General features: G+C 42.6%; 1 protein-coding gene across 1 annotated transcript in view; it reads right to left on the bottom strand.

Moving 5' to 3' along the window:
• Positions 1–1,646: 1,646 nt before the first annotated feature.
• The window catches only part of homer2 (homer scaffold protein 2), a 45,814-nt gene continuing 21,359 nt past the window's right edge, over positions 1,647–26,101 (bottom strand). Inside the window, exons 3-9 of the mRNA XM_088640780.1 lie at positions 14,598–14,729; positions 13,940–14,032; positions 11,729–11,868; positions 10,467–10,623; positions 9,706–9,816; positions 6,001–6,081; positions 1,647–4,060 (exon numbers count right to left, since the gene is read on the bottom strand). Of these exons, the coding sequence (XP_088496906.1) occupies positions 3,872–4,060; positions 6,001–6,081; positions 9,706–9,816; positions 10,467–10,623; positions 11,729–11,868; positions 13,940–14,032; positions 14,598–14,729 (903 nt within the window). The 3' untranslated portion in view covers positions 1,647–3,871. The remainder of the gene's footprint in view (positions 4,061–6,000; positions 6,082–9,705; positions 9,817–10,466; positions 10,624–11,728; positions 11,869–13,939; positions 14,033–14,597; positions 14,730–26,101) is intronic.

The following is a 26,101-nucleotide window of genomic DNA, read 5'->3' as shown; positions in this document are numbered from 1 at the left end:
CATCAGGTCATGATGTAAAGGTTGCCAGTAACAGTCTCCTTCCTTGGATGTATCCTGGTAAACCTGCAGAACAGGAAACAGCACACTGGTCCTGCAGCTTTTGGAAATCTGTTTTGGCTGCCTCTTGTTCACTCTTTAGAAATGGTCACTGATGTAGAATTGGTCCCCTTTGTTAAAGCAAGAAGGGCTGAATTCCTACACTTTGCCGAGGGTCACTCAAGGCTTTTAACAGCTTCGGTTCTCCGACTGCGTGCATCAGCAGCAGCTCAGAGCCTTTTTGGGGAACAGAAGGGCCAACCTCGGGAAGAAAGCACCCCAAGCACAGATCAACCCATCAGAGCAAATACAAATCCCAGCAACCAGGGTTGCCATGGAAACAGGATCGCTCAGCGGTGGTAGCCTACAGTAACATCTCTGCAACACATTCTTAATTATATTTTACCAACTCACCCACTCATCGCACTGACAGATTGAGAATGTTTGACAGAGATCTGAACCACCCTACTAGAAAGGCATGCAAAAGAAAGATTTTTTCTGCTTCTCCCAACTGCGAGAAACCTTTTTCTACACACAGGAAAATAGATTTTTAACTTTTTATTTCTCCCAGTTCATCACTGTATATTTTGCTGCTAACCAGTGTTAGGTTTGGACCAGATCTTACCCGTTTGAAGACAAACCTTGTACGTAGAGTGCCAGAGGAAAGATGTGCCTTGAATACAAGTCTTGGTCATTCAAACTACGGGGGGAGGGTTACTGTGCTAAAATGTTGGGGTTGTGTGCCATTACAAATCTTGTTTTAATTGCAGGGGATCATTTCTCTTTTGACAAGGAGACCGGACCACAAGATATCTTTCCTCATCTATGCAAAAGGACTTCAATAGCGATATACAGTAGACACTATTTCTTTGATGACATTGAGCACTGCAGTAATGTTGCGTTAAAGCAGCTCTGCCTTAAAAAATAATGCATAACCCTGTAATTCCCTGCTTTTAAAATTCCATTGCTGCAGGTATTTGCTTGATCCTTTTTTTAGACACAACAGTCTCTGCCCAATGCAAACGCTTTCTGCAGCAGGGACACCATGTACAGTAAGTGCCAAAACACACACATGCAGTTTTACATGATCCCATAAAGCCTTTACATTGCTATTTGCAACAAGAATGAAATCAATAGTTGGACTAAGTGCAGATCAAGTTTCCAAGGCAACATGCCTTTCCTTCATTATAGGCGTTGACATCGGAGCATAGCAGAAATCTGGGAACTATTATTTTTCTCTTTAAAAGAAGAAAAACAATTGAGTGCCTGCACACACAAAATGTCAGCTTTTCATTCATATTTAAAGAAGGGATGATCAAAGATGATGCCTGTCCCCCTTCCTTCTGAGTTTTTTTTTTGTTCGTTGGAATCAAGCTTAACAAGGTTATTTTGAATACCCTCAGCAAATACACAGCCTAATAGCATTATAAATCTTCAGTTCATTATACACAGCTGTTAAATTACAGATGTCCAGAGGTCAGGTCATGTTCCTGAGTAACACTACTGAGCACATTGGAATACTCCCCATTACCGCCAAGAAGCTCGACGGAGATCAACAGGACCGAAATTCAGCCATAACAATTAGGAAAGGAAAACAAAGAGGCAGCATCTTTTAATTAAACTATATTTTAACGATAAACAACTCTATATGATACAATAAATTGAATATAAACCACAAAAGGCAAATCCTTTTTACAGGGATGGAAAGAACCCAAATGTACTCACATTGTAGTACTATTAGAGACGACTTGGATAAAACAGTTAACACACACTGATTCCAGCACTTGGAGATGAGGAACTATGTATAATTGGAGAAGGGAGAGAAGTAGTACCTCTGTAGCAAACACTAGCTTGATTGTGTCTTAAACTGCTAAATGTGATAAAAATGTACATTTCTAAAAACAAGTGAGTGTTTCCCACACATTTTCTTCTATAATACGATGTCCAGTTGATGTTCTCTGACTGGTATATTCAAATACAGCATTGCACTGCATCAGATGGGTAAACACAAGGCTTTAGATTTTCAGAAATACAGAGCTACTTAAGCACCGTGAGTGAGAAACACCCAACGAATGAACTGAGCTGGAGAATTTAGATTAGCACAGCTGTTGCATGAACCTTTCATTTCAAAAATGATTTTAGCAAATAAACTGTTTTCCTGACCCAAGTATCTCGATGTTCAAGCATGAAACTGAAAGCACTGTACTCTCAGAGAACATTAAGAAATGCAGTCAATTCTCTGGGTCTGGGGGTCTAACCAGTTCTACAGCACACCTAAAGGCACCAGGCACAATGAAAAGCTCAGAAAACGACTTCATTCGCGGGACTTTTCCAAAGGCTCGTGGCTTTTGTTTCTCAGATGTGGTAGCACTTACGATTCCACAGTCTAGCAGCAGGAAATACCCTTCTTCTATCATCATCATTAAAACAAATTCATGTGGGAAGCACATTCTTCACAGGTGTCAATACTTATTCAAAGACATGTTTTTCTTCTACGCTCCAAGCAAAAAAACAAAATTCCATCGGACACTATACATGCAAAATCCTCCAAACACATTACTTGCTCATTAAGTGACTGTCCTAGTTTTGGGTGTTTCATTCCAGTAGTCATCTCAATATAGTTTAAAAATACTTCATTAAACTATGGCCTGCTTCAAAACTACTCATTGATCAAGTAAGGTCTTTTTACAATAAAGGCCTTTCCTTCCTGTCTTATGCACATACAATCCTGCAAACTGTTTTCAAAGCACCGGTGAATTATTACCAAAGCTTCCAAACTACATTCTATTGCTTCCTTTTATGAGACATGTAAGAAGAAAGTAGCTTTGGAAAATTCCATTCATAATGGTCCTAAATCTTTGATCTAAAACATTAGAATGTGTGACGGTTTCACTGGTTCATATCTGTACTAAGACTTCAATGAAGATGTGATTTATTCTGACTATTAAAAAATTATGGAACTTTCACTGATGCTGCCGTATTAGTAGTACTAGTCTTTGTTACCTGACACTAAAACCACTATCATAAAAAAGAAAGTAACTGATGATTCACATTAGTTCCACTCATTTTATGCACATCTGTTTACCCAACACCTGCTTCATTTGTTTTAAATGTTCCAGATGAAACCAGACACTTTCAAATTTAATGGAAAATATTCTGTGTCTGTCAGGTAGCAAAATAAATAATAGCAATAATAAAGATCCTTGAGTCTCAAGTTAGTATTAGAAAAGTGACTTCTTGCCAGCTGAAAGGTTTTTACTTTCAGTCGAGAGAGACTCAACGGAGGCACTTTGTGACACTGTGCAGTTAAAGTATGTGCATATCAGAGAGTGAAAACTGCCTGAGAGCTCACCTGAGTTCACTGCCCATAAATTGCTGACAAGGTCTTTTGTTTCTGAGGTTGCCAGTATATTTCAGATCTCACTGTGAATAACATTAAATTGATTATTACTTGTGTGAAACTATACATTTTGCCCCATGATTCCCTCAGCCCTTAAGAAAAACATTTTTTTACCCTGCAAAAATTCTAACTGCATATTCCTTAGATATGGTATATTTTTACCAGAAATCCAAGACTAAATCCTCCACCTATCCAGCAAACAATTCCCCTTTTCTCCTCGGCAGGGTGCTTCTCAGCAAGAACCAACTCAGACTCAAACAGTGAATTCAGAACCTCTACACAAGAAGATGCAAACGAGTGGAACACTGCAGTCATTCAGTTGCTTTTTCTTGTTAAGCTTTTTCTGTCGTGAAACACGCTTGAGGACTGGTGTCACATGAATCTGAGGCCCTGATGAATTATCTCCGTCGCCTACAGCTCTTGAAATCCACTCGCTCAGTTATCGATCCCTAATTTAGACAGTCCTTGTCGGAACTCGTGCAGCTCGTCGATCTTCCCATCGAGAACATCCAGGAACTTCTTTAGTTCCACTTTGAGGTGGCCCTGCTTGTGGTGGCTCTCGTCGATGTCTGCCCGTAGTGTCTCCATCCTGTCTTCCAAATCTTTATTTTTCCTTTCGGCAGCCTGCAAGGACAAACAACAGGTGCAAAGGTTTACACACAATGCAGAAATGCCAACATTAGTCTTGGGTTCAGAACTGACAGGGGTGCAAGCAGATGGTACAGGAATGATTTATTTTCTGCCTTCATCGCTAACCATATCTTGCTTAAGCTTATAGGTCGGACACAGGAAATCCAGATTTTCTGCGGCTGTGAAGCCCTGTCATTGTACAGCTCAGTAACACAGCCATAACAGGCAATAGCGGGGCTTCAGAAGACGTTTCCAGCTGACACTTGTAACCCGATCTAAAGTAAGGCTCCTCCTTTAAATAGTTGGATCAGGAGTGGTTGGTTCGCTAGTGGAGTGTTCGCACTGTTCCTGAAACTATTTCAGGCATGCCATTGTTGTTTTCACATTCTCATTCAGCCCTCCTAGAAGCCAGGCACATGGGCTTTAACAAAATAGCTCTGCCACTCAGCTGCAGTCCTGAAAAGGGTGGAGTGGAAAAAAAAAGCTTTATAGTGGTTTTAGTCCTTTGCCCAGGTCTTGTTTTCTACATGGGGCACTGAACTCAGACTTTCAAATACAGTGAATTTGCAGTGAATTTCCACCTGTTGCAGCAGGCAAGCTGGGAATGGGAGCGTTGCGGTAGGTGTGTCACCTTCTGCTTGCTCCCTTGAATGTGCCCCTCTGGTGTAAAAGCTATCTGAAATCTGACCCCTTGTACCACAAATAGCTAAAAGAGGGTAAAAAAATTAGCCTTGTCAGGAATAATAAAACATAAAGAGCCATGCCCAACCACTGGGACTAAGCCAACTCAAAGATTTCACAGAAATCTGAATTTACAGCACCCATTATTATTACAAGCAGCGTGTTCAATGCTGCCTTCTGCAGTGTCACCAGCCAGTCCATGTCTTACATGCCATGACTAATAGGTGTCACCACAGCAGTCACAGATTTCAGTCTGCTATTTAAAGTGGCGAGGTGTCAGATCCTGATAACTCCCATTAGAGCAGAAAAAAGGGCCTTTAGAAAATAAGCCCATCAGTGGTGCTGTTCCCTGTTGCCTTTCCACGGCTATTTAGAGAACATCAGAGCTGGCAGGAGCTGTGAAGAGAAAAACTACAGCATGGTTGCTGAGAGGGCACAGGGGCCTCCTGACCCACAGCACACAGACTGAAGCAAGAGCCCCACAGCTGGAAACCTCCAAGTGAAACTCAATTGCTTCACAGGAACATGGCACAATTGTTCTGTCCCAACCTTAAAATGTACTTAGAGAATAAAGTCCCTGCCACCAGATCACCTCACCATGCAATAGAGAAACAACCTATAAAGATGGTCATTTTTAGCACCCCCTCACTTTCTGTCTGTTGTGTATCGAGTTGAACATTCAGACAGCTGTAATTCACAATCACTCTTAAACTTATATTCTTAAAAGTTTCACGTGGAAATTCATTTGAGAATTTTTGCTCTGTCATTTGCTGGACTATTTCCTATTATTTTGTAAATTCAGACACAAAAATGTTTTTAATCACTTTTCTGAAACAGTAGAATTGGAGTTCACTCATTATTAAGCTTGTGAAATGCAGCTGTTCGTGTAAACCTGACTTCAGGCAGGACTCTCAGTAAGGTACAGTATTATTTAACAGCAAGAGCAACACTTTCAGCACGGTGAAAAGACAGAACTCGACTTCCAATGACTGGATTGGAGAAGAAACCAAACAATTGTATAAACAGTGTTTCTTTTGTTTCGTAGCTCTGGAATGAGAAAGCAGTGTGAATCTCAGCCCAGCACATTCCACACTTCTGAACAGTGCACAGCCTTCTAATCCACTCATGAAAAACTGAACCATAGGACTTCACACAAGCTAGTGATTTCTGTGGGACTGCACATCATCGAATTCATTCCTGAGTTTGCCAACAGTTTATCCTTCGTCTGGGCCATGTGAGATTGGACTATGTACCTGAAGTTTCTGAGAGACAGATTCACATTCCTCCATGAGCTGTGGGATGATTTCTGCCTGCTTCCTCAGGCTTTCCAGCTCCTGCAAGACAACAGACAACCAAATAAGCACAGACCACGCAAAGCCTCTCTTTAACTTTGCTTCTGTTCAGAGATCACGGTGACATCAAGAACAGCAAACAGTAGATCAGGTACTTTCATAATAAATTAGTAGTAGTAAATAATGAGTCAGTCTGGAAGTTCTTTTCCAGAAACATAAGGGGACAGGTGAGTAAATTAAAACCATACTTCTCTTTTTCTCATTAGTTTATCCCATCCACCCATTTTCTAAACACTTCTTCTAAACTAACTGCGGGAGGAAATCTGAGCACCTGGAGGGAGTCCGAGCGAATACGGGGAGAACACACAAACTCCACACTTTTGTACCTCAGGTCCAGAACTGAACCCAGGGCCCTGGCACTGCGACACACCAATGCTGACCACTGCACCACCCTGCCGCCCCTTGTCACAGTTAAACCCAGTTGAAGTTACCTTGGGAGGGCCTTGCTACTACAGCTCCTACTTCAGAGAGCTTAGGGTTGTTGCTCAGATGACGGCATGTTTCATTTTCATCTAAAACATAATTGCAATTTGCAAATTGCAATTCTTCATTTTGGTTTCTTCCCAATTTAGAGTCACCAGCTGTCAGTCAACTCACTGTTGTGTCTCTCACACCAGCAGGGAAAAATGCATACTTGTCAGAGTGCTTTGCCATTTTTCTTGCAGAGACTGCAATGACAGGAGTCCTGTTGCTCCTGCTCAAGTCACTGGAATATCACAGGCACACAAGGGCAGCTGCTGTGCAAGAGGTGAGCAGGGTGGTCTGTTCAGTTCCACCACACAAGCAGTCAGCAGTGGGATGGGAGACCTCTAAGGAAAACTAGGTTGCTGTGGAAGTGGTGCTCGTGGACCAGTAGGTGGCGCCTTTCCTTTTGGAGCAGAAATACCAAACCAGTGTCCCAATATGACATGATTGTGCACTGGTTAGCATTGCTGCCCCACAGTGCTGGGGCCCTGGGTTCAATTCTGCACCTGGAGGTCTATCTGCGTGCCAGCAGCCATATCACCCTGCAACTCACAACTGGCAACCCACTGAAGCTAAGCAGGTGTGAGCCTGGTCAGTACCTGGATGGGAGACCTCCTGGGAAAAACTAAGGTTGCTGCTGGAAGAGGTGTTAGTGGGGCCAGCAGGGGGCGCTCACCCTGCAGTCCATGTGGGTCCTAATGCCCCAGTATAGTGACGGGGACACTATACTGTAAACAGGCGCCGTCCTTCGGATGAGACGTAAAACCGAGGTCCTGACTCTCTGTGGTCATTAAAAATCCCAGGGTGCTTCTCGAAAAGAGTAGGGGTGTAACCCCGGTGTCCTGGCCAAATTTCCAATTGGCCCTTACTAATCATGGCCTCCTAATAATCCCCCTCTATGAATTGGCTACATTACTCTGCTCTCCTCCCCACTGATAGCTGATGTGTGGTGAGCGTTCTGGCGCACTATGGCTGCCGTCGCATCATCCAGGTGGATGCTGCACATTGGTGGTGGTGGAGGGCAGTCCCCATTACCTGTAAAGCGCTTTGAGTGGAGTGTCCAGAAAAGCGCTATATAAGTGTAAGCAATTATTATTATTATTATTTGTATGTTCTTAGGGAATCCCAGACACAATCAGCTCATGGCCAGGCTGGGACCAGAAAAGCTCATGGGCTCTGACACCAGGATGATGCCACAGAAACCAGAACTAAGCTCAAAGGCAGCTTAAGGACACTGCAGCAGACAACAGAAAAGGCTATGGCCTAGCACATTACAAACAATTTGATGTATTACATTTAAAGAAACAAATGCCAGAACACAGATTTGGTTGAGGTTATTTGCTAATAACTTCACTGTAAAAATAAATTGAAGTTCCTTGCTGTTTTGTTCTATTTCAATCTTCTCTTTCACTGAGCCTATTAAATTGTTCCCTTTTGCCTCATTAAAGAACTATTTTGGTAGTGATTTGATAATAACAAATCACTGCAGAATTCACAACAATGTAAGAACAGCTGAGCTAACGCAAATTCTATGTTTTAAAAGCAAGAAATTCTACACGGGGATGAGGCTGATAACATCCACCAGGCAGGGAGCAAGACAGCAGCTGCTACAATTGAACGCTAGAACACAGAACTAAATGCGCCCACTGTCAGCAGTATAATAGGGGCTTTTTGTGACATTTGCAAAAATCTGCCAGCATCAAAAAAAAAAAACCAAGGGTTAAGCAAAAAAGTCAATGCTAATGAAAAAATCGTCTCCAGGCAGGGTAGCATTTAGACGGTAACAAGAATAGGTCAAAATAAAATTCACCAATAATGGAGAAAATTCTAATTAAGGAGCAAAAAAGCTGCAGAGATGCAGAAAAAAGATGAAGTATTTTCTCTTCTGTGACTGTTTAACGTGAAGTGAAAAGGGGGCAATGCTGAGACCCACTGAGCAGTTCATAGATGATACTGCCACTAAGGCAACTGGAAATTCTTCATAAGCTTCAGGGTGAGTCAGGAAATGGATGGCATACAACTCTAATTTTTTTGTACATTAAATGCTGAAAAGACTTGGAAATAATAAGGAGGACAAAATGATGAGCAGAAGATAGTTGTTAGTTGTTGCGTAAATCTAGTGTCTTAAATGTAGCAACTTAAACAAGGGATTTACAAATTGCATCTTTTGAGCACTTGAACATTGTGCAAGGATATTAAATTCCCTACTCACATTTTTAATTTGACCATGCAATTACTGTAAGTTTAACCCTGAACTCTGCAGTTAGAGGGTTCACACATTCACACAATAAATCTTTTACCTTCTATGTAATTTTCGACCTGCAAACATATTGCATCCAACGGCTTTCCTGTTCAACATACAAGGTTATTTATTGTCTGTTATGGTAGTACCTTGTCAGCTGTGTCCTACTGGGAAATACCGAAAGCAGCAGAAGCAAGAGAAAAAAAAAAAAGAAAATCCACACACATACCACAAATCTGCTGAGTGTGAGAATATCGGCGCAGAAGCTAGAAACGATGGCACGTTTCTAGGCGATGAAACAAATCAATATTTGTTCATTCTTATTTCTAACGTAATCACTTCCCAAGGGAGAAGGAGAGACACACAACATGTATAGAGACATCCAGTGCGTTGATGTTTGGCTGCTAAGCAAATATGCCACTGACACCCAAACAAGCATTGTGATACTAATTGACTCCTCTTACGGTGAGCCAGACTTCAGAGGCAGGGCACATCTGGGAGAGCTGTGAAAATGTGCTGCCAATTACCGCAGTGTGTTTTTAATGCTTACTACACAATTCCCGGGAAAGAGGAGGAAAGGCACTTGCCTTAAAAGCTACCATCCTCAAGAATAACCGTGGAAACAAAGGGAAGGTTGACATGGCGTTTCAGTTCATATTTACTGCATGTCCTGGCGTTCCAGGAGAGTAAAAAGATCTAGAGGAGCACCACCAGAAGCCTGTGTGAGCTGCGGAGGGGAGGAGAGAGCAATGGCATCGTGAGGCAGTGTGTGTTAGTGTGTGTGTGTGTGTGTGTGTGTGTGTGTGTGTGTGTGTGTGTGTGTGTGTGTGTGTGTGTGTGTGTGTGTGTGTGTGTGTGTGTGTGGGCTGCGCCTGCTCGCCAGCCAGATTTCCTCCTACCTGCTCCTTCTCCTGGAGCTCCGACTCCAGTTCTCTCACTCGCACGCCCAGCTGCACGTTGCGCTCTTTCTCCAGGTTCGCCTCGGCGCACTGGGCCTCCAGCTCCGAGATCTGCAGAGGACAGCGCCGGGTCAGCGGGCCAGAGATGGGGAGTCTGCCCCCGTAGAGCAAACAGCCCAGAGGCAGCAGGAGATCACAGCTACCCCATTTCTATTAAAGTGCAATTCAAGTGATGGGAGGCCAGCTCTAAGAGCCCCTGTTTAGACATGTTGTGCAGCACAACCACGACTTAAATACAGAATGACATGCTCCAGTTCACGTTTAAGCTGAAGATTAAATTCCTATTAAGCTGAAACTTGAAGGTCTTTCCCTGATCCTTCAGGGGAGGGGAAGAAAATAGTGACGACAAAGGTGGAAGGAGCGTAGGCAGAAGAAACGATACACTGGTTTATTGGCTGGGTTGTTGTTTTCCAGTTTACTGTACCAGCTGATTTCTATTGGTGCTCAAACTCTATTCTTAGCAAAGCTGGCAGGAAACCCACTTCTCTCTCCAGACCGGGAAAAATGAGCATCAGCTGATGCAACAGCCACTGCCACTGCGATACCTTGGTCTTGCAAAAAGCTTCAGCACGCTTAATGGAGAACTACTGTGATTCACCGAGGGATTGTGAAGAGTGAAAGTGTGAAACACACACTCAGGTGTGCACAAGTGCACCAGCGTGTGCCATGGTACTGTGACATCTATTCTTCCCCGCGCTGACCTTGTTTCTGAGCTGATCGCTCTCCTCTTTGCACACCACCAGCTGCTTCTTCCACTGCTCCACGTTGCTCGCGGACTCCTGCAGCGCGTCTATCAGCCGGGCATTGCTGTCCCTCAGCGTCTGCAGCTCCGTCTCCCACTTCTTCGCATTGGTAGAGCTGGAAAACCCGAAGGAAGAAGCTGTGAGGATGACAAAGTTAAACAGCCCAGTGTGGCAGGACTCTTGATACCAGCGCTGAGGAGCGGGCATCGGCTCAGAAACCACAGCATCATTAAAAACTGACACTTCAGACCCTGCCGCAATCACCAAGAAGTATCAGTGTAACAGGAGAGTTTTGAACTTCACAGTGAAGTGTGACAAAAAATACAGAAAGCTGGTGAGCCTGCGTCCACTTTAATAAAAGAGCAAGACCTCTCTTGTAAATGGAAAAAACACAAAATACAAAATATTTCTGAAACCAAGGAATGCAATAAATGCGATCTGTATATCGCAAGATCTCTGGACAGAAATATTTTGACTGCCACCCAAGAGCGTAGAACAGTACAGAGTACTACATAAACATAGCAAAAACTAACGATACAGCAAATGCAAAAAGACAGTAAACTTGAAGTGGATACCAAAAACTGACTTAAGTATTAATGTTGACAAGTCATTTAGATCTTCCAGACAAAATGGCCAATAGATTTTTAGGATATATGATTAAAAGTGTGTAATTTAAATCAAGGTTTATGTTCATTTGTACAAAACACTAGGAATTTGCAATACTCTGCACATTTTTGTCACCATCTTACAAAAAAAAAGATTCCACTGCTGTGGAATTTGTCCAGAGAAGAGCAACCAGATGCAGTGTGGGATTTGAAAGAATGTCTTATATTGACAAGATGAAAGAACTGGAACTGAACATTTTTAGTTTTAAACAGAGAAGAGTACCAGGGCATCTATTTCAACTCAACAGAGTGGATATCTTCCAAATAAAAAGCAAAACATGAACCAGAGCGCATGAGTGAAAACAACATGGAAGTGCTTTTAAACCCAAGTTCGGGAGGTACTTCTTTACACAAAGGGTGGTGGGAGTGTGGAACAATAAACTTTTTGCACAGCAATGCGATGCACAGATGCGCTGCCCTGGAGGAAAGGAGAAGGCCACCCGCCCAGCTCCTCACGGCCTGGTGAGGACGCAGAAATGACCGATCGTCTTTCAGGCCACCGACCGCAGAGGAAGAGCGAAGCTGAGCCGCACAGACAGCCCGCCGTGGCCTCACCCCTGCGCCAGCGCCGTCTTCAGCCGGTCGTTCTCGCTCTTCAGCTGTGCGTCCACGGGCCCGCCGTGCGAGATCTTCTCGTCGTCCGTGCCGTTAATGCTGGAGGCCTGTGTGGAGGAGGGGGTCTCGCGCCCAGATTCCTGACCGTGGAAAAGCAACAGGGTTATCAGACCGCAGGCATTGCTGAAACAATGCCAAGCACCCACTCGGAGATAATGGGCTCTATTTTTAAATGCAAACATCATTGATTCTCTGTCGCCAGAGAGTCACCACTCTGCGACTTCAAACCCCGCCAAACAAACCTAACTAGCTTTCGCCTTTCTTCCTCCTCTTCATTTGCAGGTCAACAAAATTCATGAGTGAGCTTATCGATTTTTCTTATACAGCGCCTATGGAAAGTCTGAACACCCTTTCCATAAGTAACATGTTTTGTTGCCTGAAATCAAAACACATTAAATATTAATTGATTTTACCTTTGTTTACACACTGTAACACATAACCTCCAAATGAAAAATGAATGCTCAAACATTCTGAAAGGTAATTACTAAGAAAACCTTGAAAAAATGGCCCGGATAAGTGTGCAGCTTATGTAAGCTAGTTAATGTACTGTACGTAACAGCTACTTGGGCTATAGAAATCCAAAACCGGACTGTGCTAATTTTGATTGAATGTGTTTTTTCACGCTAATGTACTTTTATTGGCCAGTGACATCCATGAAGTTTATAAAACCCAAGGTCACACTCACATTTAAAAAACTCCTATGATTCTCCTATCTGCTATATACATATACAGGTAAATATAATGAAAAGTTATTCATCTCATTGCAGGCAAAGAGGTTACACTGTAACACACCTTTGTTAAGCAGAGCCATCTTGGAGACATTAATGAGCTCCATGCTCATGACTTTCATCTGTACCACAAATAGGCAGCAAACCCCAGAGGTCTAGCTCTGAAGAAAATGATCTTTTTCTCATATTTTCTCGTCTCCACTCGGGGGACATCAGGCCTGGCTATCTTACCCTGTGACAGGACAAAATGTATGCAAAGTGGGCTCAAATTTTCTCTGAGGGACCGAACACATGAGCGACAGTCGGAGGACATTAACATATTAAAGAAGGTTTGGCAGCAGCGGGTGTTTATCTGGACAGCGTCTTACTGTCATCTCCTTCCACCTGCCAGGCTGAGGAGAGCAAACCTATGGCATATTTATGTACTGCGAACAGATTAAATGAAAAAAAAAATTAAAGCTGTTGAAACTAACAGAAAATGAATATTGAGGGCCTAAAAATTAAATTTCATTATTGTTTTTGTCTCTGGATACTAGAGGCAAAATGTTGAAAGATTATACCGTATCAATCCATCCATTTTCTGACTGCTTCTCTCAATTCAGGATTCAGGCCAGAGAACCATAACCTATTCCAGCAAGGGATGAGTGCAAGGCAGGGCACACCCTGGACGGGACACAAGTTCATCACAGGGTACCCCCAGAAACACTCACAACAGGGCCAATTTTCCCAGCAGCAGCCAATTAACCAACCAGACTGTCTTTGGACTGTGGGAGGAAACTCACATGAACACAAGTCATACAAATCGCACACAGATAGCACCCCAAGTCCAGAACGGAGCTCAGGGCACTGGAACGCCCATACAGTATTACAGTATATTATAACAGAACTGCAGCCCTGCAGTCAGTGTCCTTGAGAAGCACACGAACCATACTGATGACATGATGGATCATAGAGGAGCGGCCCTTACGTCAGTCCCAGAGCAACCTCTAATTTCCCCATTAGTAGAATTGCCTGTCACACAAACACAAAGCTGCAAATGGAAAATGACGAAGATGGTTTTCTGGAGCCCTGTCCCTTGTGCCGTTGGTGTTTGAGCCATATGGAGGAATTTAATTCCCAGAAGCTCTTCCTCCTTCCCTCTGGAAACTCGACCTCTGCGGCTCTGACGTCATTCTATTTCTGGCTCCTGCCAGGAGGCGGAATTCCACACTGGCCCCTGATAAGCGACACCCAATCTCATGACCTTTCACCCTACTTAACCCTATCACCAGGCATCCACTACTGCCTGCGAGCAATATCTATTTCAGGGTGACCTCGCTTACGATACTGCTCTGTTGAAGATTCGACAGCCATCGGATTAGAATGTCCATGTCTGGGCAACTGGAGGTATGGAAGGGAAAAGACCAGTAATAGAGGGGATTACCTGGGAATGATTGCTTGAGGTTTCTATTTTTTCTTGAGATTTGTCTCTTGCTAGTTTTGCTGCTTCTTTGACTTCCTGGAATTTTTCAGCAAACTGTATTAAGAAAGGAGAAAGATTCGCTTGATAAGGTGTTTCTTCAATACTCTTTTTGTAGAATCATGAAACAAATCAATTATCCTGTGGAAGATTTTTCAGAAGTACTGTATATGCTTTTCAGAAAATGCATTGTATTATTATTTCATGGTATGGATGAAGTTCTTATGTACATTTGATTGACAGCATGTTAGACGCCACCCTACGCAAAATTGATGAGTATCTCAGAACCTTTTTATATATATTTTAATATACAGTATACACATACCTTAGAGGGGCAGCAAGTTATGTTGATTAAGGTTCTGGACTCATGATAGACAGGTTGTGGGTTTGGGCTCCTGCTGCAGACACTGCTGTTGTACCTTGAGCCAGTTGCTGTGCCCCAATTCACCAGTCCAGTCCACCCAGCTGTATAACTGGGGACCAGCATTCCAGAGGTATAATCCCAGTTATGGACTGGTGTTCGTTCCAAGAGGGAGTCACGTGCTCTCTAGTCCACTAAAAGCCATGGAATCCAGGATGAGCTCTGGCCCAATGGGCCCATGGGGCTCTGTCACACACATACCTTGGCTAGCTGCTGCTCTGAGGCAAAGCCAAGACCGAAGACCGTGTTCGCCCTGCTGTCCGCCCACTGGCCGAACTTCTGCGATGTCTTGGTGAAGGTCATATTTGGGGTGATTGTGCTGTTGATGATCACCTGTGGGAGGAAAGAATGAAAAAATGCTAAGGATTACTGAGGCACAAATAGTATATTGGCCTCTGCCTCTGCTTCAGTAAACAGAAGATAGTTTAGAGCATTTCGCTAAATGTTTAAACTTGCAACAGACGCAAGGTAAGGTACACCCTGGACAGGACACCAGTCCATCACAGGGCAGACACAAACACAAACACACAAACACTCACATTAGGGCCAATTTTCCCAGAAGCCAACTGACCTACCAGTATGTCTTTGGCCTGCGGGAGGAAACCAGTGCACCCTGCAAAAACCCATTGAACATGGGAAGAGCATACAAACTCCACATAGATAACATTCCAGGGGTGGAATCCAGCCCCACTGCACCATCATGCCCCCTCCTCTTCACACTAGGATTACCCACATTTACAATTCAATTTTCAATGGAAAAGATCACCTTGTCCCTTAGGTTACAAGCAGAAAGGTTTAGAAAATACTGGGAAGCCTGAATTGAATTTGTGGCCTCATTGAGACCTGATTTTGTTCTGTGAAAGAGGATGAAACAATGTTTTGTCTAGATTGTTTGTTCTTTGTTGTGTTTTTGCTGACTATATTTCTAGTTTTAACCTCTCATCCATGGTGGCATAATGTAGATAGTTTATTATATAAAAAATGTATACAGTCAAAAGAAAGATGAAAGCTGTAAATGATTTGACTGTGTATTGTACATGTATTTGTTCATTCTTTCATCGTTAAATAAAAAGTTAAAAAAAGAACCCATGTCACACACATGAAGCCCTAATGGTCAGACTGGGTTGCAACTGTTGTGAAAAATCCACCATATAAAAACCAAACACTACTTTTTTCGAGCCAGGACATTTCATATTATGAATCACAGTCAGCTCTAGTGAAAATGAGGAGTGAAATTCCGTTCTGGGTCAGCACTAGTCCTGACTCCGACTGCCACTCCTCGCTCACACATGGCTCTGGCATCACAGCCGAGATCCGGAGATCAGGCGGGATAAGTGCGCAGCTGTGGGAACCAGGGAGAAGCGCCACAGCAGGAAGAGCAGCTGCATCTCCGCCCTGCAAGGATCCTTGAGGAGCACCGTTTAGATAATCTCCTCAAGTTCTGCTGAACTCCACAACTGCCTGCTGCAGGTCTTCCAGCTGGGTATTCATGTCCTGAATAAGAGTAAGTGTGTTAACCTTCCCACCCTGGGCTGGCACAATTAGCCCAACCTAACGTTTCCTGTCAATCCGATTGGCAATGAATTGAATTTCTCTCGCCTCCTGATCTACTGTGGTGCAGTGCTGCTGGAGCCGAAGAGCTGCTGTGGATCACCCTTCACGAGGGGAACAAAAGAGTCTCCTCTATATGTCAAGTCCGTTTAGATCGTTTGGGACGAAAAGCTCAAAATAATGTTAATTAATTGACTGCTTGATTAATTAATTCAACAGACCGATGTTCCCTTTGAAGTGAGAGAGTCTCTGTAACTCAGAGGACTTGAGTGCTGCCTAATACGTGATCTCTTGTCTTATTTTAAATGAGTGAATCCCCCAAGGAGATAAACCATTGCTTAAACCTGTACAACCTTGTAATTTCATTTCAGACGGAATGAGAAAACCAGCGGTAAGGTACAAGGACAGCTGGAGTTCTGGAACACGAGTCGGAGCAAATCTTTTCCAGCTGTTTTAAGGCGTTTGTTTTCTGTTGCTATGTTGACACGCAAGACAAACAATCTCACCAAGGTTCCAAAATGAGGTTCCAAAACTTTAAAACCTGAAGAATACATTACAAACATGCCTAATTTCCATTTAGCTTGAAAAAACGACATGTCATTGTCCTTGACTAACTAAGCCCAAGGGAGTTCCATAAGATTCTTAAAGGCTGCTGACCCCTTTACTACACTAGAGGTGTTTCTCTGTGGTTACTGACTGCTTCAGTTTCAACTACTGTAGCACTGATGGCTAAAATTCAAATTACAAATATATCATTTTAAAGGAGAACCAAAGTCTGTAACTTTAAATCTCAGTCCCTTGTTTTCTAGGCTCCCGTTAAAAGCTGAACACCTCCGATCATCTTAATGTGAATGTCTGTAGCAGTTTGTTTTCCCCCCAAATGCAAGGAACAGCAGGATATTAAAATACATACAGTATGTGAACTTAGCACACATAAAAAGAAGCACAGTAAAATAACTTTATTGCATACCCTGTATGGCATTAATGGCTGAGTTTAGAGGCAGCTCATATCCCTCCTGCAGAATACTTTTCCTGCTACCTTTACACATCTGTAATAATGAGATCCAAGACATTCTCTTCCACTTCACTGAACATCACCCCTGGAAACAAACTACTACTGCACTTTCACACCAAACAAAAAGGCTTTGTTCAAATAAGAAACAGCCTCTGCTTCTGGGTACTAACTTTTTCCAGAGATGAGAGACCTCACATTAGACATCCTGGGCTTAGAGCAAACAGCACAAACACACATTTATATGCATTCAGGTTTTTTTTACTATTCCACGCTTCATCTCAAATGAAACTGCACATGGGGTGAAAACAGACCCCAAACAGGTTTTAGATGGCTCCCTGTTTGTCACAATTTGCTGTCTTATAGTTAATATTAAAAGCCCCCTGGTTCAGTTCTCTGTTCTGAAGACATTATAATCACATCATACCTGAGCCATCCATTCATTTTCTAACCGCTTATCCAATTCAGGGTTACAGCATCCTGGAGCCTGGTTTGGATGCCAAACACACACACACACACACACACACACACACACACACACACACACACACACACACACACACACACACACACACACACAGGGCCAGCTTCACAAAAGCTACCTAACCTACCAACATGTGTTTGGACTGTGGGAGGAACTGGAGCACCCAGAGGAAACCCATGAGAACAAGGAGAACATGCAAACTCCACATAAATAGCACCCCAGGTCCAGAATGGAACTCCTGACCCCAGTGCTGGGAGGCAGCAGTGCAAAGCACTGTGCCACCATAATGCCATATTTGAAGACATTTCATCCAATTCTTCTCCAGATTGATATGCAAACAAGCATAGATACGGAGCTCCATGTATTACATTTAATGGATTATAGAGGGAATCTTTAAAGCCTCGTTTTATTACTTTTGACGAGCAATTTACATAACCTCAATTTTCTTATGCAATTAAAAATTTGCTTCTGTCAGTTTACTGGAAGCTCAGTTAGTACTCAAACATATTTTTTTTTTGCCAGGGAGCTCTAAAGAGAAAAAAGTTCTAAATTATTTTGTCATTTTTAGTGGGCCAATATTTTGTAGGACAGACTAACCTCTTCCATCTGATCTTTGAGAAGCATTTGCAGCTCCTGCTGGAATTGTGAGCAACACTCCTGCACAGGAACTGTTACTAAGAAACAGCAGATAATGTAAAAATTGTCTTTGATGTCTGGAGTTGTTCACCACTGAAGAATGGCCCTGCTATCTAGCCAGTGGCTGACTTTCAGCTGGTCTTCCAGGACCCACCCATCAATGACTGAGGTCTTCCCGACACAATGCTAATAATTCTGCCCTAGCAATCTGCAGAAGGCTTTTCCTTCACATCAGTACCTATGTTTTTAAAAAATGGAACGTTTTTTTCACTCTCGACTCGAGAGACGCAAGTTTGTTCCGTTGCATTAAACCATAAGGACTAAAAATTTACGTTCAGTCACAAGGCCATTGTCACGTGCATGAAGAATCAGAATTTCTGGACATTATAGACATGTCTGTCCATCCACCCATTTTCTTCCACTCCAGCCAATTTATATCAAACGCCTGTGCTAAATTGCATGCCCTGAACCATCCATTCACCTCTTCATTTTCTAACCTCTTTATCCAGTAGAGGGTCACTGGGGGAGCTGGAGTCTTACTTGGCAAACAACGGGCACAAGGCAGGGTACAACCTGGACAGGACACCAGTCCATCGCAGGGCACACACGGACACAGAAACGCACACACTCACACCAGGGCCAGTTTTCCCAGAAACTCATTAAGCTACCAGTATGTCTTCGGGCTGTGGGAGGAAACCCACAGGAACACAGGAAGAACACATAAACTCCATGCAGATGGCACCCCAGGTTTGGAACTGGATCCAGGCCCCAGCGCTGCAAGGCTGCAATGCTAACCACCATCCACCATGCTCCATTATACACAGAAGCACTGAAATTGAATTCATGCTGCATTCTGTTTGGGAAAGTTTGATCAGAACAAACATTTGCTCTGCAAAACGGGAGAGCAGACCATGCAGACCGTCAGAATCACAGCCAACAGCTCCCACAGTGCGGCTGCCCATTGACGCGCCATATTCCGCTTGCTCTGGCCAGGCTGCTGCTGAGCACATCTTTCAATGTTTTAAAAACCCTGTTACTGCTGCAAAGGATGTGGCATGGGGATGCATAGCAGTGATAATAGTCGAAAACTCAAATGACAAGAGGCCCTGAGGGGGCTTGATTGCAAAGAGCTAATTTTGTTGCTTTGTCTACCGGGCTCACTGGACTACCTCCTGTCCCCCCCCTTCCCCCCGCCCCGGAGGCAGGGGCAGGAGATCGGGGTGGTCGGCGTGTGCCCGTCGGAATGGAAAGACCCTGGGCCGAACGGGAGGGGGGTATGCAAATCACCCAACAATTAAGCTAAAATAGAAGACAGTTTAATTAAAATGCATCCCTTGTATCATGGCAACCTGGGAGGCTTGTGTCTGAAGCAGAGGCCTGAAAAGAATGAATTACAGTGAAGAGCTTGTTGGCGAAATACGTCGTTTGTCTGGCATCTCCTAGTTTCAGAGCCCTTCAGGACAGGCAGAGAGTCTCCAGAATGCATCAGCACAGCATTAAATAGTCTCAGATTTGATGTCTGACTGGATTCAGAAGCTACTGCTAACGTGTATTATTTTAATATAATCAGAAGCAATAGCAAGATAATCTTGGGGCATGTGCCTGAAGCACACGAATCAAGCTTATTTGACCATTTGCTGCACAAAGTATTGGAAATCCAGCTGTTTCAAACTGTGACAAAACACCATTATCCTTCCAGCATCACTATGAATTAAGTTTAACGGTAACTTGTTTTAAAAATTATTATTAATTTGGCTAACCTTACATTGGTAACCATTTATACAGCTGCAGGGATCTGTGGGAAGCCCTTTGCACACAAATACAGCCTCACCCAGGATTTGAACCAACAGCCCTGCAGTTCTGAATTCCAGTCTTGCCTACTCCACAACATAAGATTTTTTCCCCCAATAATATAAAATATAAAATCAAATTTTAGCAATGGTAAAAATAAAGTTTATTTTTCCTCCACACTTCAACCCTTTGAGAGTAATCCACTCTTTGGTTTACCTGAGGTCTTTTCTTTCTCTATACATAATACAGTTAAATGCATCCTTAAAATGAATACAGTCTCCATAGGATGCATTTCAGAACATACTTTAATACCCAAGCCTTAATGTCAATGGACATGAAATGTTTTTTGCCAACGCAATTAACAATGTTAGTGGTTATTTTGTTAATTTTAGGTTACGTTATCAAATGTAAAATAGCTCTTTCTGTCTTGGGGGAAGTGCCTTAATGAAAAACAATGAAGGTTAAGTAAAACGGCTTCTCTGCAGACAGCTGTATGGCCCGTCAAGCCCACTCTAGCTGAAAACTGAAAACGGAACCAGTTCTGAGAACAGAAATGTCTAGCATTCAAGGTCAGAGGTAACAGTAAGTTTAGTGATGGCTTTATACTAAAAAAAAACAACAAAATGTTTTAATAATAATTATAATAATTGCTTACACTTATATAGCGCTTTTCTGGACACTCCACTCAAAGCGCTTTACAGGTAATGGGGACTCCCTTCCACCACCACCAATGTGCAGCATCCACCCGGATGATGCGACGGCAGCCATAGTGCGCCAGAACACTCACATCAGCTATCAGTGGGGAGGAGAGCACAGTAATGAAGCCAATTCATAGATGGGGATTATTAGGAGGCCATGATTGATAATGGGAAATTTAGGCCAGGACACCGGGGTTACACCCCTACTCTTGGGATTTTTAATGACCACAGAGAGTCAGGACCTCGGTTTTACATCTCATCCGAAGGACGGCGCCTGTTTTTTCTATTTATGGCGTTTTTTCTATTTACATCCCCAAAATGGATTTGGCATTTAGTTTCATTGTGGCACTGATGTCTACAGACTTTCTTCCTATCATATACTGTATCATTGTGAACATCTGGAATGTATTACACAGAAATATTAAAGATATCATGAGATGTATATTAAATATTCACATTTTGTGATGGGTTATCATTCCATAAAGACGAACAGATAGGTTCTAATATGGATATAATTTTTTTTTAATATTGATAGAGTTTTAGATACCTTTCCATTGCCTGAAAAGGTGATGAAAAAGATTGCAAATCTATGGATGGAGCTGTAAACAGAAAAATCTACAAGAACTTCCATATTGTCAGCGTAAGGCCAAGAGACAGATTCCTAGCTGCTCTTTATATATATAAAAAGGAAAATCGATACTCAGCTCAAGGGCACTTCCTCATTTAAGTAGAAACTACATTTTCTAAAATAAATTCTGTCTTGAAACATATATTAAAAAATCTAATTAAAACTAAGAAAAACACTAAATAAATCTGCAAATTTAATACGTCGACAGCTAAAACAGCCATTAAATCTCCTGAAATGTAAATAAGCACAGATGTGTTCATATTTTTATTTGGAGTTAGTTATATAAAAAAAGTTTTGGTCAGTAACTTTTTTTAGTATACAGTAGTAAAATGACAGCGAATGTGACTCCATAGAAGACATCACCTCTTAAGTCAAGCGCTGAGCGGAACAGACTGATGGAGGAGATGCGTCTGAACACAAACTTAAGGAAGAGGACTTCCGTGCGATATGTCCCCAGCTGGACTGTACATGATGAGATCCCAGACTCTTGACCCGTCTGCTCAGCAGAGATTATGAGCAATGATTTCAACAAGCCTTGAACATCTGATCCCGTAAGATTATAATGTTAAGCAGGATATTGATCAAATATAAGAAGCTGAGGCATTAAGATTCACAGAAACCTCTAGTTTGTATACTGTCACTATGCTTGCTTGAGTACATATTTTGATTTTACCAACTGTAGCTGCAAAACTTTCTATGTATATTCAGCAACCCAAATCACAAATTAGTAACTAACTTACTTCTGAATATAGCTGAAGGAGTAAATGACTATTTGCAGAGGTAAGGGATTTCTGTGTGGACTGTAGGTGACTCTTTCTAGGCCTGTCCCATCCCTCGGTCATGTGATGCATAATAGGATAATCAGCAGAGGGAATCTAAAGAATAATCCGTGGCAAAAACCTCTCTTCCTTATACACTCCTGACTGGTTGGGTTTCCCTTTCCGTTTCCACGCTGAGCCACTCTGTCTCTCAGGTTTGTCGATCCAGGTGATTAACAGTGCATCCCAGCAATTCAAAATGATATTTGTTTCCAGTCAATAGAATGCTTTCCCCTGAGAAACCACACAATTAAACGATAAAATAAAGGTTGGGCACCACTAACTGCCAAGTCACCAGGCTACTCAAACCCTCACTGTGTTCTTTTGAATGAAAGCCCTAGATGAAGACTGCCCTCACTGTCCAGAACAAGACAGGTAATAAAGGTACTCGATTCAATAAAGAGTAATGTTCAGTTTACTAAGGCAGTAAGCCAAAAGGGTATTTGGTATGGAGGAAATCCATTCAAAGCCTCCATTTATCTCCAACACCTGGGCTAATTTGCATGGCCTGAACCATCCATCCATTTTCTAATTGCTCTGTCCATTACTAGGTCATGGGGAAGCCTATCCCAGCAAGCAACGGGTGCAAGACAGAATACACCCTGGATGGGACGCTAGTCCATCTCAGGGCAGACACAAACACACTCACGCCAGGGCCGACATTCCCAGAGGCCAATTAACCTGCCTTTGGGCTGTGTGAGGACACCCATGCTAACATGTGGAGATCATGTATCCCGTGGAATTAAACCCAAGACTCCAGTGCTGCGAGGCAGCAATGCTAACCACTGCCTTACCATACCACCCCATGGCCTGAATCAACTTTCATAATTCCAGATTTATGACAGCAGAGTAAATAACACTGTTAACACCATCTAACAGCAATGCACCAAAAATATGTGATACAGAAATTTCCTGAATCTGAAAGGTATAATCTTCATTGTTTCCAAAGCTTCTTTAAGAACAGGTCAGATTTGGAGTCTGTGAATTTAAACATCCTGGAAATGCAATGGATTCTAGTTTTGAAAACCAGCTCTGTTCCTGTGTACCAGTCAACAGTGAAGAGGGAAACTGTTGTTTACTGTCACTGTTCACTCTGCAGGTTTGCAGGAACATCTCCACCTTGATCACATGCAAGGGCAGCTGTAGACGCTACACTTAAAGAGACGCTACACTTAAAGAGGGTAGTCTCAGGAAGTCTCAGTCACTGCATGCATAAATCCTTTTGGTGGGCACATTGGCATTAAAAAAAGCAATCCTCCATTAGTCCCACTCATGCCTTTTAGATACAAAACAAAAAGACTAATTCCACCCATGTGAAAAAGTGAATTCCTAAATCCTTTACCAACTAACCAATAATTAAGTCTGGCACCCTTGGTGTGGCTACTTACAAGGTATTAGGGGCTTGACAGCAGCACCTAGTAGCAGGTCAACTGTAACTGCAGCTCCTTCTTAGGCCAGCCTGGCTCAGCATGTCTCCCGTGCTCTGGACATGAATCGAGCAATCACGCATGATACCTCACATTTTTTCGCTGCCTCCATCCTGAGAGCACTTTGCCTGGCACAGGTAGAAAGAACCAGGCTTTTGCCAATTTTGATTAATATTATTGAAACAGCAGCACTGAGACCGCTAATAACTGCCCTGGGACTCTACATATAGAAATACCTTTAGCAAGACAGCAAAAAAACAGAACTGAAATGAAACTTTATTAGGAATTGAGAATTGTCTCACAGCAAGAAAAACTCCTCAGAGCATAGATTCGTGGCTGATGCTGACGTCAATGGCTCTATTTTCTCCAGCAGGTGAACTAATGGGGAAAGCAATGGGGACTCTGGGAAAAAAAATCAAATAATGGCTTTACTATCCTTCTTAAACTGCAAACCACAGCAACTTCCACCTTTTATGGACTTAACCATTTCTATTTCTTTCACAAGCAGTGCAGGGTGCCTATTGGCTTGGAGGGCCGATGACTCACAGGTTGATCATCCTAGACATGGCAAGAGATGAAATACTGGATGAAGAATCAAAAGGGATTTCTATTTTATAGGACCATAACTGCACAATAAAATACCATCAGCAGATTCCTCCTTCCGAATTTAATCCCATTTAAATTTAAATGGGATGAGTAGAGGCTGCATAAATACTTGTCTGTGCCTTTTGAACTGAAAAATGTTCAGATTAATGTCAGATAAAGTAATGTCACTATTAGGCTTTAACTGTGCACTATGTGAAGTGTGGCCTAATTAGACCCCTTCATTAGGGGCTGAATTATAATAATTGGTGATGTAATAATAATATAAAATGATTAAAATCCTGTTACAAAACTGTGACTTGTGGATGTGGCCCTAACAGGCCTGCTTCACTTGTGTGGCTGGCCATACACAGACAGCCAAGCTGCTCCTACAGCCAGACAGACCAATGGGATAAGAGGGGAAAAGAGCCAGTGGAGACATGAGACGAACCGGAACCTTCCAGAACCTGCTGGCACCAGCTGCCAGTGACTCAAAACTCGTTCTGTGCCAACGTGTCTGAGAAGCACCAGGAGTCATTGTCACCCAGCCACTTCAACTGAGTGCCTTTCCTCTCATCTCTCCCACTTTCTCTCTCCTCTCTTACCCCTACAGAGGCAAGACCAGTGAGATGTACTGTACATTCAAGCCGAGTCACAACAGGTGACCCAGGCTTCGCTGAAGCTCCAGCTCAAATTACTGCAGTTACAACTGCCGCAGCTTAAAACAAGTTCAACAAAGTGAATTAAAACAAAGCATCCGCAAAAGTACAGTAATTACTATAAAGTAAAAAAACATTACAATAAGAGCATGCACAAAAGAATAAAGTGGTTTCCATGGTAAAAATCATCAGTAAGACAATTAGAAATGTTTTTGAATGTGTTTTAGCACAGAAAGTGGGGAAAACTTGCAAATTATGAGAAAAAAATAGACAAAACTTATCCACTGGCATGGTGTCCTATAAACATTGATTTTCTGCAGTTTATGCTGTAATTTAGCCCTCATATATGAACAGATTTGTATAGGTTGTGCTAAATGGTTTGATTTGCTAGCAGGAACTAGGTAGATATTGGTGGATCCACTCAGTGAACTTCTCTCACATTTTTGGTGACATTTATCTTCTTTTTATCCATAAAAGTATTCAGATTGAGTATTCAAGCATTAATATTCACTTTATATATACGTATACATCATTTGTAATTCAACATAATGGGACATTATTGTCAGGAGGTGAACACTTTCGCAAGGCACTGTATATTTTCTCCTTCAAAGCAAAAATGCTTATGTGAATTATTCATTACATTTAGAATTTGTCTGTCACTTAAGGTAATTCAGTCATATTAATGAGGAGAAAATGTGAAGACAAATGTCTAATTACTATAAAGCAACTTACATCCCAGTAATACAAGTGATGGAGACACCTGCTAGCATTTCTACTAATGACACAAGACACTTTGAAGGGATTGACTGTGGTTTCTAACAGATTTCCTGGTCATTCAAATGACAGGACATATTAAATTACCTCTGGGGATTCTGGCGAGGAATGCTTGTGAGGGGTTTTCAGGCTGGCTTCCTGATGGGTTTAGGAAAGCATGATAAACCCATTTTTTTCAGCTTCTCCAATTTGATGGCAGTGAGATATAGGAAAAGCAACTGAAGGACAAGCAGGTGTTTCTCTGCAGTCGCTGTAGATGAACAGCCAGGATTACAAATCAAGCAGCAGAGCTATATACCTAATTCAGGGTCTAACTTGCCAAGTTATGGCTCCCTCCCCCACTCTGCTCCTGTCCCAGAGTAAGATCTTGCCAATGCTGGAGCCTGCCAGCTGGGATGGTCCCTGTCCAGGTGGGTCTGTCTCCGTTTTAGTGGGATATGAGGCTGAGATTCTCAGTGCCTCCTGATATTGTGGGGTTTTTCAGCCCAAGATTTTATTTTAATGTTCAAGCTCCTTTTCGTCAGCCTCTTTCATTTGTGGTCTAATACGGACTGAACATGACATTAAAAACTTGAGTCAGGACATTTAATGTGTCACACATGCTGTAAAGGGCTTAGGATTTAGGTGACACACATTATGTAACTA

This window comes from Lepisosteus platostomus, chromosome 7 (assembly GCF_059453375.1).
Source record: "Lepisosteus platostomus isolate fLepPlt1 chromosome 7, fLepPlt1.hap1, whole genome shotgun sequence".
Taxonomy (NCBI): Eukaryota; Metazoa; Chordata; class Actinopteri; order Semionotiformes; family Lepisosteidae; genus Lepisosteus; species Lepisosteus platostomus.
This window is presented reverse-complemented; position numbering and strand designations above follow the sequence as displayed.